General features: G+C 43.9%; 1 protein-coding gene across 2 annotated transcripts; it reads left to right on the forward strand.

Moving 5' to 3' along the window:
• Window positions 1-2,849: 2,849 nt before the first annotated feature.
• Window positions 2,850-7,765, forward strand: LOC126997179 (uncharacterized). 2 transcript variants are annotated; one of them, XM_050858216.1, is made up of 4 exons: window positions 2,850-3,269; window positions 3,403-3,523; window positions 3,678-3,781; window positions 3,878-7,765. In XM_050858216.1, the coding sequence occupies exon 4, from the start codon at window positions 5,181-5,183 to the stop codon at window positions 7,584-7,586; it is 2,406 nt and encodes an 801-aa protein (XP_050714173.1). In that variant the 5' UTR covers window positions 2,850-3,269; window positions 3,403-3,523; window positions 3,678-3,781; window positions 3,878-5,180; the 3' UTR covers window positions 7,587-7,765. The 2 variants fall into 2 exon arrangements, with proteins under 2 accessions (XP_050714173.1, XP_050714174.1); XM_050858217.1 differs by lacking the exons at window positions 2,850-3,269; window positions 3,403-3,523 and having other exon boundaries at window positions 3,546-3,781.
• Window positions 7,766-13,252: the final 5,487 nt, after the last annotated feature.

The raw sequence follows: 13,252 nt of genomic DNA on the forward strand, positions 1-13,252 counted from the left end.
TAAAAACTAATCTTACGCGAAATACAAAGATTGTGAAATCCCTGAACAAATATAAAAAACACATAAGGAAACTCGCCAACAAGGGGGTAAGTACACTAAAATAAAAAAAAAAACTACTGCGAACACAGCGGGGCGGTGCTATACTCTCTGTGCTGTTACCTCTGGCAGCTAGCGTCATAACAGGTCTTTTAACAAAATGAAGGAATATTGTCTCATCCCGAAATCAACAGCAGAACAATTTTTACTCAAGTCTTCTACGGGGAGCCGTATCATAAAACGAAACAGGAAGACGGACGAGGAAAAAAAAGAAAAGAGTGTGGAAACCGTTGTCGGGTTCGACGGTCAAGGTGTCAACTGCATTAAAAAATATAAAGAGACGCGCGCTGCAAGATGTATTAACCCAAAACAACCACCCGCCATCTATAGCGGCCATAGGTCCTCGCACGACGTTCCCCACAAATACTATCGATTCGAAACCGGCCATAGATAATAGGATTGATGTTAGAATGAAAGCAACTCAAAGGGATTATGCCAAAGCTTTCTTAGCTCTCATGAAACATACTCCAAGAATTACATGGGATACAAACGGAAATCTTTTGAGTCCCATTAATAATTTTAACGTCACTGATATATTGCAAACCTGTGACGTCAACAGCAAGTTAGGTTTCAAAGCTGATGATATACCATTTATTAAAATGCTTTTCCACAACACAAACTTAGATCTATCATTTATACGCGATAATAAGGCAAGGAAGCAACTGTTTGGAGGAGGAGGAGGTCACGGTGGAGGAGGTGGTGGGGGAGGAAGGAGAAGTGCCCTAATTCGGGCAAAGCCACGCCCTACGCCTTCTTTCTCCGCCCCCGCGCGGATGCCGGGTATGACGTGGGAGAATTATCGCGTATAAAAAGGATTTGTTTTGGGGTGGGATATAGACACTTGTGTGACCTCGCGGGACAGGGAGACACTGGGCGTGAGTAAGAGCGAGAATTAATATATACTTTTTCTATAAACATGTCAGACTATCCCATCATTCCTGTGAAAGGGCGAATGACCGATCGTCAGTTCATTGACGACAGTGTGTGTTTAGTAACCACCATCAACGCCAGCAGTTTTAAACTTAGCGGTATAGCCAAGGACTTGGCTGAAGTGTATGGCTATGCTAATCTCTTTGAAAATCGGAAACTTTATAATTTGAAAAGAGTCGTTTGGAGTGACAGACCGAATGTGGGGTCGCTGGTAGTGAAGGAACCACCCGCGGAATGATATTATCCCATTGTGGTGGGTATGGTGACGCAATTTTGTCAGGGTGATTCTGTAGAATATAATGACGTGTCAAGATATTTTATTGAAACCTGCAGAGATATGCATTATGTGAACGGTTTAATGTCGGACACCAAGCAAAGCAGACGCGATAATTTTAAAAGTTGCCTCAATGAGCTAGGTGATTATGTAAAGCAGAAAAAAAACATTCGAAAAGTCATTTTTCCTACCGGCGTAGGACGAAGGGGAAAGATGGATCATGAATGGAACGTGGCCTACTTGAAGGAGCTAAGATCTTTTGCCCACCAACTAGATTTGAATAACGTTAGGTAATGCTCTTGGGGCAGGAAGAGGGGACGAAAAATCTGGGGGGGGTTGGGGGGGTTTCCATTGTATTTCTTTGAGCATGTACGGTGTGAGTTTGTAATATGTCTTTTTTTTGTGTGGCGATTGTGTGTTTTGGTACTCTACCTTAGGCTTAGCGTGTATTTAGTCTGGATTAAGAAAGAACAAATTAGCCTGGATTAAGAAAGAACAAATAAAATAGACTAGATTAAGGTAATATAATAACTTGTCATACCAGTTTTTCCACTATATTTCAATAAAAAAATGTATAAAACCTACTTTTCCCGTTCCTACCCCCTCACTGAAAAGACAATCGATATAACTCCAGTCAATATGAAAATCAACAGTAACACACACACACACACACACACACACACACACACACACACACACACACACATGCTGGCAAACTGAAAAAGCAATAGCGGGTAGAGGGAGAGGGAGGGGGAATGGTAACCTCGGACTGACCAACAAGTCACCGCTCGCGAGTGGTGGGGTATAGAGGGGGGGGACACGCACATACACATATACACACGCACATGCTGGCAAACTGGAAAAAAAAATCAATAGCGGGAGGGGTAGAGGGAGAGGGAGGGGGAATGGTAGCCACAGGCCTCCGCCCAACAAGTCACCGCTCGCGCTAACCGATCCCCGGCAGGAGGGTGACGTTCCGGCACGGTGCGAAAGGACGCCCCTAACCGATCCCCGGCAGGAGGGTGACGCCCCGGCACGGTGGTAGCCACAGGCCTCCGCCCAACAAGCCGACGCTCGCGAAAGGGGTGGGTATAGAGTGGGTAGGGGGAGACACGGTGGCGTGGGCACGCCGGAAAGGTGGTGGTGGTGGGGGGTGGGGGGGGATGGTCACTTTTGGGTAGCTTTGACCACTACCCGGCTGGGTGGGTGGTGGGTAGGTCCCCCCCGGCGGCTGGCTGGCTGGCTGCCCGCCCGCCTGTCGTGGTTTTCGACGGATAAATTTTTGGACGTGTTTCTGGCGCTAATTATTGATCATAGTCTCCAATTTTTTTTAGTCCCGTCACTGGCACCATTCCCCACTACTGCACGCGCATATATATATATATATATATATATATATATATATATATATATATATATATATATATATATATATATATATATATCTATATATGTATATATATATATATATATATATATATATATACACACACACACACACACACACACACACATACACATCTGGTCATACGAGATAAAATCGCGGAAAAAATGGTTCGATGACATCTCCATGTATCTGAGACCACGCCTTCTGGTCTTCTGGAGCCTTAATGATTCAAGTCATTACAATAAACCTCAGGTCATTAAGGACTGACCTGAGGAACACACACACACACACACACACACACACACACACACACACACACACACACGTACAAACGAACACACAACGCCGGGTGTATTTATGGTCGTCAAACCAACGAGCCCTTCACAGCTTCTCAAGGAGGTCTCAGGTCAGGAGGTCTCCTGTTCTTGTTTCTCGCAAACATGAGGATCCCTGTACACACCTGTATCAAATGTTCATGGTGTAATAATTACTTCCCGTTGTCCACGCTCGCAGCTCATAGGGCGACATGTCTTCCAGAGGGCCTTGGGACTGGATCGAAAGATATATCTACTAGAAACAATGGTAAGTACTTAAATGCTCGCGTTACTTTATGTGATTGTCATAAAAAAATACAGTAGCAGATGTGGATGACGGGAGGGGGTAGAGAGTTGGGCAACATGTTCAATATCGACTTTAGTCTTTCTATTTTTTTCAGAAGAGACACCGTCGTCTAGCTCTGATCGATCAGATGTCGGTTTCTCTTAACCAGGCCCCAGCGATATTGGGAGTTGTTCTCCACGGACGGGTCTCAGCGACGAAGCCAGTCAAAACCAAAGGTAGGCCAAAACCTAATATCTTCTGAAATGCAATATTGTTAAAATGTGTTTTACAAGAGACACATTCCCATATTGTATTTTAAGTGTCACAGTAAAATATGTGCGGGGTAGAGAGTTTCATAAAATTTCATTTATGTGTTTCATATTCCTTAAGGGGTATCTCCGAAGAAGGCGGGTCTGGTAGGCTCAGCCATTGCTCCTCCTCTTTAGCGATCGGTAGTGGACGAAAACGAAAAGAAGCGAATACAGGAACAAACGGTAAGTTTCTACATTTCTTTTATTACGCACACCTCTGTTCTAAGGAAAAAATTGTAATTTCACAGGTCCCTCTAATATTATTTTACCTTTCTTCAGACACCTGCAGGAAAAAGCAAGCCTGTCGTGAGGGATTCTCTCAACCAAACAGTTCTCCACAGCCAGGGCCCAGCGGTTATAACCCGGGTCGGCCGGCAACAACACCCTCACCAACACCCGGTGAAATAAGCCAACATTTCAACGGGGCTTTAACAACGATCGACGTTCCCATCCCACCAGCAGACAACGGAGACATTGCATCGTATTTCAACAACAACACTGACCGTCTTCGCGAGGCAGTAGAGTCTGTATTCCAAGGCTGCCAGCAGGTTAGACCTCCTTCTTTTAAAGTGTACGTAAAATTTTCCTTCTCTCTTATAATGCTGCACACTAGTATTGGAGAGTATGTACCCTATCCTAAGGGTGTTCCAGGGAAAAAACAAGTTCTCAACCTTTCAGGACCCACGGACTGTGTTTTCCAAGCTCTAACACCTTATCGCTATCTAAAGTCAAGAAATGTAGTTTCATCGGGCAGACAATGGGAGAATGCTTGCTTGGCCTCTATTAATACAGGTAACATTCCAACCCCGGTATCCAGGGAAGACCTCGGTCGGCTTCAAAGATTAAACAACATAAGTATTCGCGTTTACTGTCTAGACAACGTTGAAGACAAAAAAGGCGAACTAACTCTAGTCAGAAAGGGGCTCGAAGATCAAGAAGTTGTTCATTGTCTGTTGTTGGGGAACAGACACCAAGCTCTTATCCAAGACTTTGACGCATACATGAACCTGTTTACCTGCCAACGTCGCGGGAAAAAATGTTTTGCGATATCTGCTTGTGCGCCTGTGAAAACAAGACAACGCTTGCTGAACATGTGCTAATTTGCCCAACGATGATCACAAGACTAAGATTCCCACCCGCGGGCTCTACTGTGAAATTTATTAATCATGCTAAGGCATATGAGCCATCTTATTTAGCATTCTACGACTTTGAGAGTATTCTCGAAGAGCCTTCTTCGAATGTGTCTGGATGTGTAAAGAGACATCACTTTGCCATAGCGTATGCTTACATTATAGTGAAGAGAAACGGAGAAACAGTACAAAGCGGATCCTATTGTGGAAGTAATGCTGTAAACCATTTTATTCATATGTACAATGCAGCGTGCCTGGTAGAAGTTTAAATTTTCTAAAGGCTACAATAAAATCAATATGACCGATGAAGATACGACACGCCACAATGAGCTAACTCACTGTCTTCTCTGTAAACAGGTTTTTTTTTTAAAGGTAAAGAAGTAAAACATCATGACCATGAAAAATCAGGAAACAATTACGTTGGAGCTTATTGTAATAGATGCAACCTCCAAATGAAAAATCACAAATTGCAGCTCACTCTCATTGCACATAATGCTAATTACGACATGTCGTTAATCCTGTGTGAATTAACGATACCTGACTTGAAAATCAAACTAAGACCAAAACGTCCAGTTCACAAATACCATGTAGTCATCATAAATGACTTGAGATTTATTGACTCGTATGCCTTAATGTCTGGTTCACTCGCGGCTTTAGCAAACCAATTCATCAGTAATGGGAACGAACCCATATGCACACAACAGATGTTGAAAGATGTGCCAACACCTGCGTTGCCATTATTGATCAAGGGAAAGCAGGTGTTTTGTTATGACTATATGGATTCGATGGAACGACTTTCTGAGACACGTCTTCCATCCCGCGAAGATTTTTTCAATTCACTTAAAGAAGCAGAACTTTCCGAAAGTGATTATGAACATGCTCAGAATGTTTGGAAAGTAGCTGGGTGTCAGAGCCTGAAGGACTATTTGTTGCTTTATGTAAAAATGAATGTTGGCCTTCTATGTGATGTCTTCCTAGAGTGGAGAGGTATTTTGAAAACCCAGTGGAGGTTGGATATTGTAAATTATGTTAGCCTGCCAGGATTTGCCTATGACTCTTTTCTGCTAAAAACACAGCAGGAATTAGAAGTACTTAGTAACCCAGACATATATCATTGCATTCAAACAAATGTGCGTGGGGGCTACACAAGTGTTGAGCGTCGTTTTGTACGCGCCAATAACATCTACACGAACCCTCAGTTTAATCCAAAATATGATAGAAGCACTTTCCTTTCATATCTTGACTTCAACAGTCTTTATCCTACTGTAATGCAAGAGAAGTTACCATGTGGGGATATGAGAAAACTAGATGAGACAGAAATGCAGTCGTTTTTGAGCGGGGGCTTGGTCAATCAAGCAACCGATGGCGATTTTGGATATCTCATTCTGTGCGATACTGAGACTATCTCACGTGAAGTCGTTGAGAAAACGGATGACCTCCCACTGATCATCAGAAGACACAATATCACCAACAGAGCTATATCGTCAGTCACACGCGAATGGTATGAAGAAGAAACCCGTCCAGCACCGTGTAAGAACATAAAACTGATTGGAGCACATGCTGCTCAGGAGAAAATGCTGTTTGCTCTGCCCCTCCTTAAACTACTTATTCAACTAGGCCTGGTTGTTAAAAAAGTGCATGCTATTTATACGTTTAAGCAAAAGCACTTTATTGCGGACTTCATTCAGGATAACATAGAAGCCCGCAAAAGTGCTACTTGCCCTATCAAGAAAAATGCAATCAAGTGTATTTCAAACAGCATTTTTGGTCGATTCCTGATGAACGTGGCCAGATATAGTGAAGACATAGATATTGTCACCAACCGCGAAAAGTTGTTGAAGCTGGCCCGAAGTCCTTACTTTAAACGCGTTGTACCTCTCAATGATGGCCATGTAGTTGTAACTCGCCATAGGAAATATTCACGGGTGAATCATTCAAACTACATTGGCTACTACATCCTAGAGCTGTCCAAGCTGCGACTATGTGATTTCTATTACAATGTGTTGAAGGCTCATTACGGAGATCGGGCGAAACTAGTGTATTGTGACACTGATTCCTTAATAACAGAAATTGAAACTCCTGATCTATTAACAGAGTACTCGCAGGAACCCTTCAAAAGCTATATAAACACAAGTAACTTTAGCCCCTCACATTCATTGTACAGCACAGATAACAAAGGAAAGCTTGGATTTCTCAAGTCTGAAGTGGGAGAAGGAACCATCTCAGAATTTGTAGGTGTAAAACCAAAGTGCTACTCTATCCTCTTGGCAGACGGTGACCGGTTGAGTTCAGCTAAGGGCGTTCCAAAGTTCATAAAGAAGAAAATTGCTTATCAGCGATACAAAGACGCCCTATTCCAGAAGCAAACATTTAGCTTTGACTATCAGGGATTCACAGTGCGCAATGGACGAATGAGTACAGTAAAATATCCCAAGAGAGGGATATCTGTAGTTGAGAACAAAAGATACTACATTAGCACCTTGGAGTCACGATCTTACGGTCATCCCGATAATTCTATAGGGATAGAGGAGGAAGAGAAGGAGGAGGAGGTAGCCCAGATCATGACACTGTCAAACGAAGAAAATTTGGAGGAAGGCGATGAAAGAGGCACAACAGAAGCGAGACTAGCCGAGGTAATGGGTGGGCAAGAGATCGGTGAAATGGGAGAACTAGAAGAAGAAACCTATGAATTGTGGGGAGAACGGGATGTGCTGGCCGAGCAATATTTCCCCCCGAAAAAACAGGTAGAGACGGATGATGACATGTTAATGCTAGCCGCAGAACAGGAAGAAATAAATCAAATGCTCTCATCATCCCCCCTTGAATATATGCTAGAAGATACAGACTTTTCAGAATAAATTGTAGTTGTTTATAAGATAAGGACTGGTGTGAATGTTGTATATACAGTTTATAGTGTAAGAATTTGCCTGCTATTTTTATGTTAAATATAAAATATATGTAAATATATTCTGTATATAGGACTAATGTTGGAGCCTATGATATTATAAAATTGCACATGATGAATCTGGAATCATAATTTGACCAAATTCCAATAAACATTGAGTTTGTTTGACTTGTTTATATGTCCTTTATCAACAAAAAAAAACGGATGAAAAAACAATAATTGTCTTAAAATTTATTCGATTTGTGGAAACATTTGAATAAAACGCTTTTATGTTTCGATCCGGCTCATACATAAAAGACTGCCGATAATGTTCGCACCGACGGCGGCGGCGGCGGAGGAAGCGGGCGCTGCGGGCGCTGCGACGACAGGATGCGACAGGATTACGCGCGGGACTCGGGACGGGGCGGGACGGGGGCAGCACGGGGTAGTAGCGGTGACGAGTGAGGACCTGTGTGTGGAGCCAGACCTCAGATTTAAGCATGGTATACAAACCCCCGATAAAGGAACTAGAAAATTATTTATGCTTAGAATAGCTTCATGGAATGTAATAAACTTCAATATGAAAAAATCAATAAAGTCAATACTTACTTTTTATGAACACGTGTTAAATGTTTGATGACATACGGGCATTATAAACTTGCTGTAAGCGAGTCTCATCACGTGTTCATCATTCCTCGAATATTCGGTCTTGGAAAACTCCATACATATTTTTTCAAGAGTTTCTCTTACACCCAAGTGTGAAACATTATAGGCAAAGTACATGGCATAAGCCCCGCACACATCGCTTCAAGTGCTTTGAAGTCGAAAAGCATTTTTATACATACTGAGCCCGGGGTAATCAATATATTTAAAATGATCAGAATATAATTTTGGATTGAGAGCATAACTATCTAGGAACACTGCCATGCCCGGTTCACAGTAGAGACAAATCCAGTGTCCCATTTCTCTTTTAGAATAACTTGGTAGCGTATTGACAACGCACACTATAGGTTTTCTATATCGAGGTATAGAGTTTACCTCGTCTGCCAATAACACGCCTAAAGACAAGGCTTGCTTTCCTATGTGTCCCCTCAATCCTCTTTCAATCTCCATGTTGTTCATCGCACAGCCGCTTCAAGCGCGCACATTACACTGCAGCCGTCTTTCAGAGTTAACTGTTATTATACCCACTGTTTCGCCAAACAGTATCAACAGACGGTTCTCGTTTTCTCCCTTGCTTAGATTCAAGCTAAGTCTAAGCCCCCCATTCATTTCAACGGGCAAATTATCAATCAAGTTTTCAGGACGCAAATCAAATGTGCAAATCATTGCCCCCTTGCCGAATATATCCTTTCCAATTAAATGGTCTTTGTGAAAACCAAGTGCATCCAAAGTACGATGGTAGAGCTCAGCATAGTCATGAGGGAATTTACTTGGAATATTATACACTTAAGCTTATTTGACTTATATCGCCATGGCTCAAATACAATGGATTTAGCGTATAGTCGCCAGAATGAGCTTCCATGCTCGTTATAATAAGCGAGAGTTTTTCCGGAATAACATCACCCCACGGTTGATCATACGTTCCTGAGGTTTGGTCTTTCGCTAGCACATAGGTTTTCAAGAGGGTTTTGGTAAATGTCGATTTTAAAAGATTCCCTGTGGCGAGAGACGCGTTCAAAGCATGAAGTGCATTCGGATAAGGAAACAGTCGCGTATAAAGCAGCTTGGCTGAATCTATATGCAGACGAATGTTGTCGCCAGTTGGAGAATTTTGCAGCCATGCATTACTAGATAGTTCCATTCGGAGTCTAACCGAAATACCATCGAGCAAGTAACTATCTAAAGAACTTATATCCAGAAAAAGCGGGGTACAGAGTTGTATACCGTCAGTCTTAACCCGCTTCATAATGGTCTTGTGTTGCGCGCTGGCATTGTCAAAGTATTTTGTTGTAACTTTGGAAATAAAACCGTTCTCTGGGATGGTAATATTAGCATTGGCTCCAATTGTATTCAATTTGTTGGGCGACAAAGTATTCAGCATTTTAACGTATGACGTGTACCCATAAAGTACATTACTGTCAACAGCTACATCTCCCAAAAAACATTGCACTGATTTGAATAGGCTGTGCGCGGTATTATTTGTAAATTCAACATGTTGAGCGTCATCGAGAGTAGTAGTATTGTCTGGCTTAGTTAAGCGTAAAGAGGTGTGCAACACCAATTTCCCCAAATCAATAAAACTGCCAAGTGTTTCAGGAATGAGAAATTCTATATATCTATCGGATAATTTCATATTGAATCCAAGGTTAGTAGGTAAAACATCAGCATCATAACGGGAGGCAATCGTTGTTTCCAATAATTTCATTTTGTTGGGGCGGGGAAACAATTCACTGACACCGGCGGCATATTGCCCCAGTGGAGAACGCGGGTCCCCGACACCAACCGCGCTGGTGATGCTCGCCATACTGCTCTTAGTTCAACAATGATTACAACTCGGTAAAGATGTCCTTTTATAACACCTTTTCCTCCCGACTCGCTTGACTTTCTTTTTCCCGCTTCCTCTAGTCAATTTCATTGCAGCTTGCTTTAAGGAATTAATTCCATGATTTTTAAAGTGCTTTTCAAGTTGCTTCCCTGTGAAATATCAACTAGAACATTGTTTCCAAATGTTCGAGCTGACGGCACAATGACATTTTTCACTAGGAAAGGGAAAGCTCTTTTAGCGATTCCTGCTAAAACCGGGAATAAACCCCCGCCTCTGTGATAGCTTGGTTCATAAGAAAGTGTGACTATATCATCATACCACTCCCTCGGGATGATATCTGATTGCCATTCGAAAACAGGGTATGATATTCTGCTACGTAAGGAGGGATGAATGTAACCCGCATGGTGGCGACGAGGAGACTGTCTTTTCAAATGGACAACATTCCTATTAATACAGCAAAATGAACTCAGAGATTCAACGTGATCGGATATGAAGTAAACATGTAACAGGGTATCCTTCTTCGAAATGAATAGGACGACCTTTTTGATCTGTGAGTTTAATAGAAATCGAATCAATTACTATGGATTTAAAGGACTTATATATAATTGGATGCACGCCTTTTGTTAGACCTCCGGAGAGCGAAAAGGCATCAAGAATATTTACATATTTCCCTGCATACCTAGAGGGATTGACAAGGTCAGTGTAAATGAGAACACACTGTACGTCACCATTTCTCAACAGAGGGGCATGACCATGTCGCGGAACAAGAACGTTTTTTTTTTTTTTTTTCATGTGTACCCAAGGAAGAAAACACAGCATAACCTAAGTTGGGGACAAAACCGAGAACCTGGGCCAGTCGCGTATCAAAGGAAACCTTAATAAATACAACTAGTGGATGATAACCACTGTAGCAGAACAAAGTTAAATTATCATTTGTTGAGCTAAATGCAAGAATCTCTCTAGAATACGCTAGTAAATGGTAGTTGTATCCATCGACCATCTCCTTTAACAATGTCGTTATTATACCGTTAACACACATCAGCAAATACCCAGTGTCATTATACAAGATATTAGCATTAATAGCCTCTGACAGTGTGCGTCTTTCAATAGCTTCTGAATCTGGCGTTGGTCTTATACCACATTCAAGATGTATACTACACTTTGGTTCACCCGGTTTAACAATGTAATACCGACGGGGAAGCAACACGTTCAGTAGACCGACTTCATATTACACGTCCTTGTCTAATGTTAGAGTTTGTAAATTATTAGTAAAGCTAGTGCTGGAATTGGGGTAAATTTCCCCATACGCAATGCTGGTAACATATATATGATGTGACTCCATTTAGAGCAAGCAAGACACTAGCAAAAATATTATAATTATTTCATTATATAGAGGTAGACATGACGACATGCCAATTACATATTGAAGGTAAATCATACTAAACATCATTACATTGTTATTTATTGTACGAGGGAACAAGTGAGACACGGGCTGAGCGTACGTAAGTCCTTTAATGCGGCTGGTAACAGACTGCCCTACACAGCGGTGGTGCCGGCCAATTCCGGCGGCAGCCCAACGTATCGTACATCCCCCCTCAAGATATTGACAAGTAATAGGAACAAAAGTGTAATATCTGATAACTAAATGCAAATGGTGGTACAGAGAATAAATTACCTCAGCCTGTGTTAGGCCAGAACTAACAAAGTACAGAAATATCCTTCTACCCAGCACGCACACAACAGCACACACACACACACACACACACACACGCACACACACACCCTACGTGGGTGTATCTGTCACAAAGTCAGACAGCCATCCTGGTCGCTTGACACGTCGCTCCGGACGCTGAGACACTAGTGACTCGGATGGCGGGGACGTCGGGGCGTGCTGCGGGGGCGGGGGCGGGGGCGTGCTCCCAGCACGGACGGGCCGAAGGTGCCTCCGATTACGCAGTGAGACGCGGCCACTGCCCTCCAGCTTGATCGTGTATTGGCGGTGTGGTAAAGCCTCCACAACCGCGCCGCGTCTGTCCCAGACGTGTGTGGCCTGGTTCTGGACCCAGACCCGAGTGCCGGGCGACAGGGCAGGGAGCGTCCTGGGGGATCCCTGTCGCTCCATCACGGTAAGGCGCTGACGGGCTACCGCACGCTCTCTGCCGCGGAGCGTCTGCTGCCAATACTTGTCCACCATATAGTGTTGTCGGTGTACTGGTATGCCGTCGCGAAGTTGCCGCCCTGTAGCCAACTGTGCGGGTGACTTATTCCCCTCCCTTAGAGGTGTATTCAGGTACTGCAGTAGGGCCTTGGGGAACCTGTCACTGTTCAAACTGCCTCCCGGGGTCGTGTTATCACGTAGAACCCTCTTCGCTGATTTGACCGCTGCCTCTGCCCGGCCGTTTGATTGGGGAAAGTGCGCCGATGACGTCCTCATGGCAACACCCCAGCACTCCAAAAACTTGTTCATCTCGTCGCTGGTGAGGTTGGTGCCACCATCAGTGGAAATGCTTTCTGGGGCGCCCCATCTTGCAAAATACTGCCGAAGCACTGCCATAATCTTGCTTGACGTAGCGCCGTTGGGAAGGTGGTTGATTTCCAGCCAAACTGTGCACCTGTCAGCATATGCCAGATACACCTGCCACTCGAGCTGGAGCAGATCGGCTACCGTGTGCTGGAATGGGTACTCCGGTGGGGGCGTCAGGATGAAAGGCTCGGCTGCTTGGGAAGGCGCGTGGGCGTTGCATGAGGCACAAGAGTAACGGATATGCTGCAGGTCACCGTCCATACTGGGCCAGCACACCGCCTGTCTCGCTCGTCGTTGCATGCTGTCAAGGCCCTGGTGACTTGCATGAAGGTTAAGAGCCACCCACCGACGAAGACTCTCAGGGAACAGCTCCCTGGTCGTATGTGTAAGTCACCAATCCTTGGGAGACAGCTAGCCTGTCCCTCGCACCATAGAAGGGGCGCAGGCAGGCTGGCTCACGGGCTCGTTGTTGGTGCCAGTCCTCAGCTGACACTTTGGACACCAATAGCTGATAATCTGGATCTTCAGCAGCAACTTGTCGCACCATGGTGTCATCCAGCGTTATGAGTTCATCTATGGCGAGGGCGTTGACAGTTGCAGCAGCCACGGCCACCTCGAGGTCGTCAGC

This window comes from Eriocheir sinensis, chromosome 11 (genome assembly GCF_024679095.1).
Source record: "Eriocheir sinensis breed Jianghai 21 chromosome 11, ASM2467909v1, whole genome shotgun sequence".
NCBI lineage: Eukaryota > Metazoa > Arthropoda > Malacostraca > Decapoda > Varunidae > Eriocheir > Eriocheir sinensis.

Coding starts and splice junctions, on each gene's coding strand:
- LOC126997179 (XM_050858216.1), top strand. CDS start 5,181: ATGAAAAATCACAAATTGCAGCTCACTCTCATTGCACATAATGCTAAT.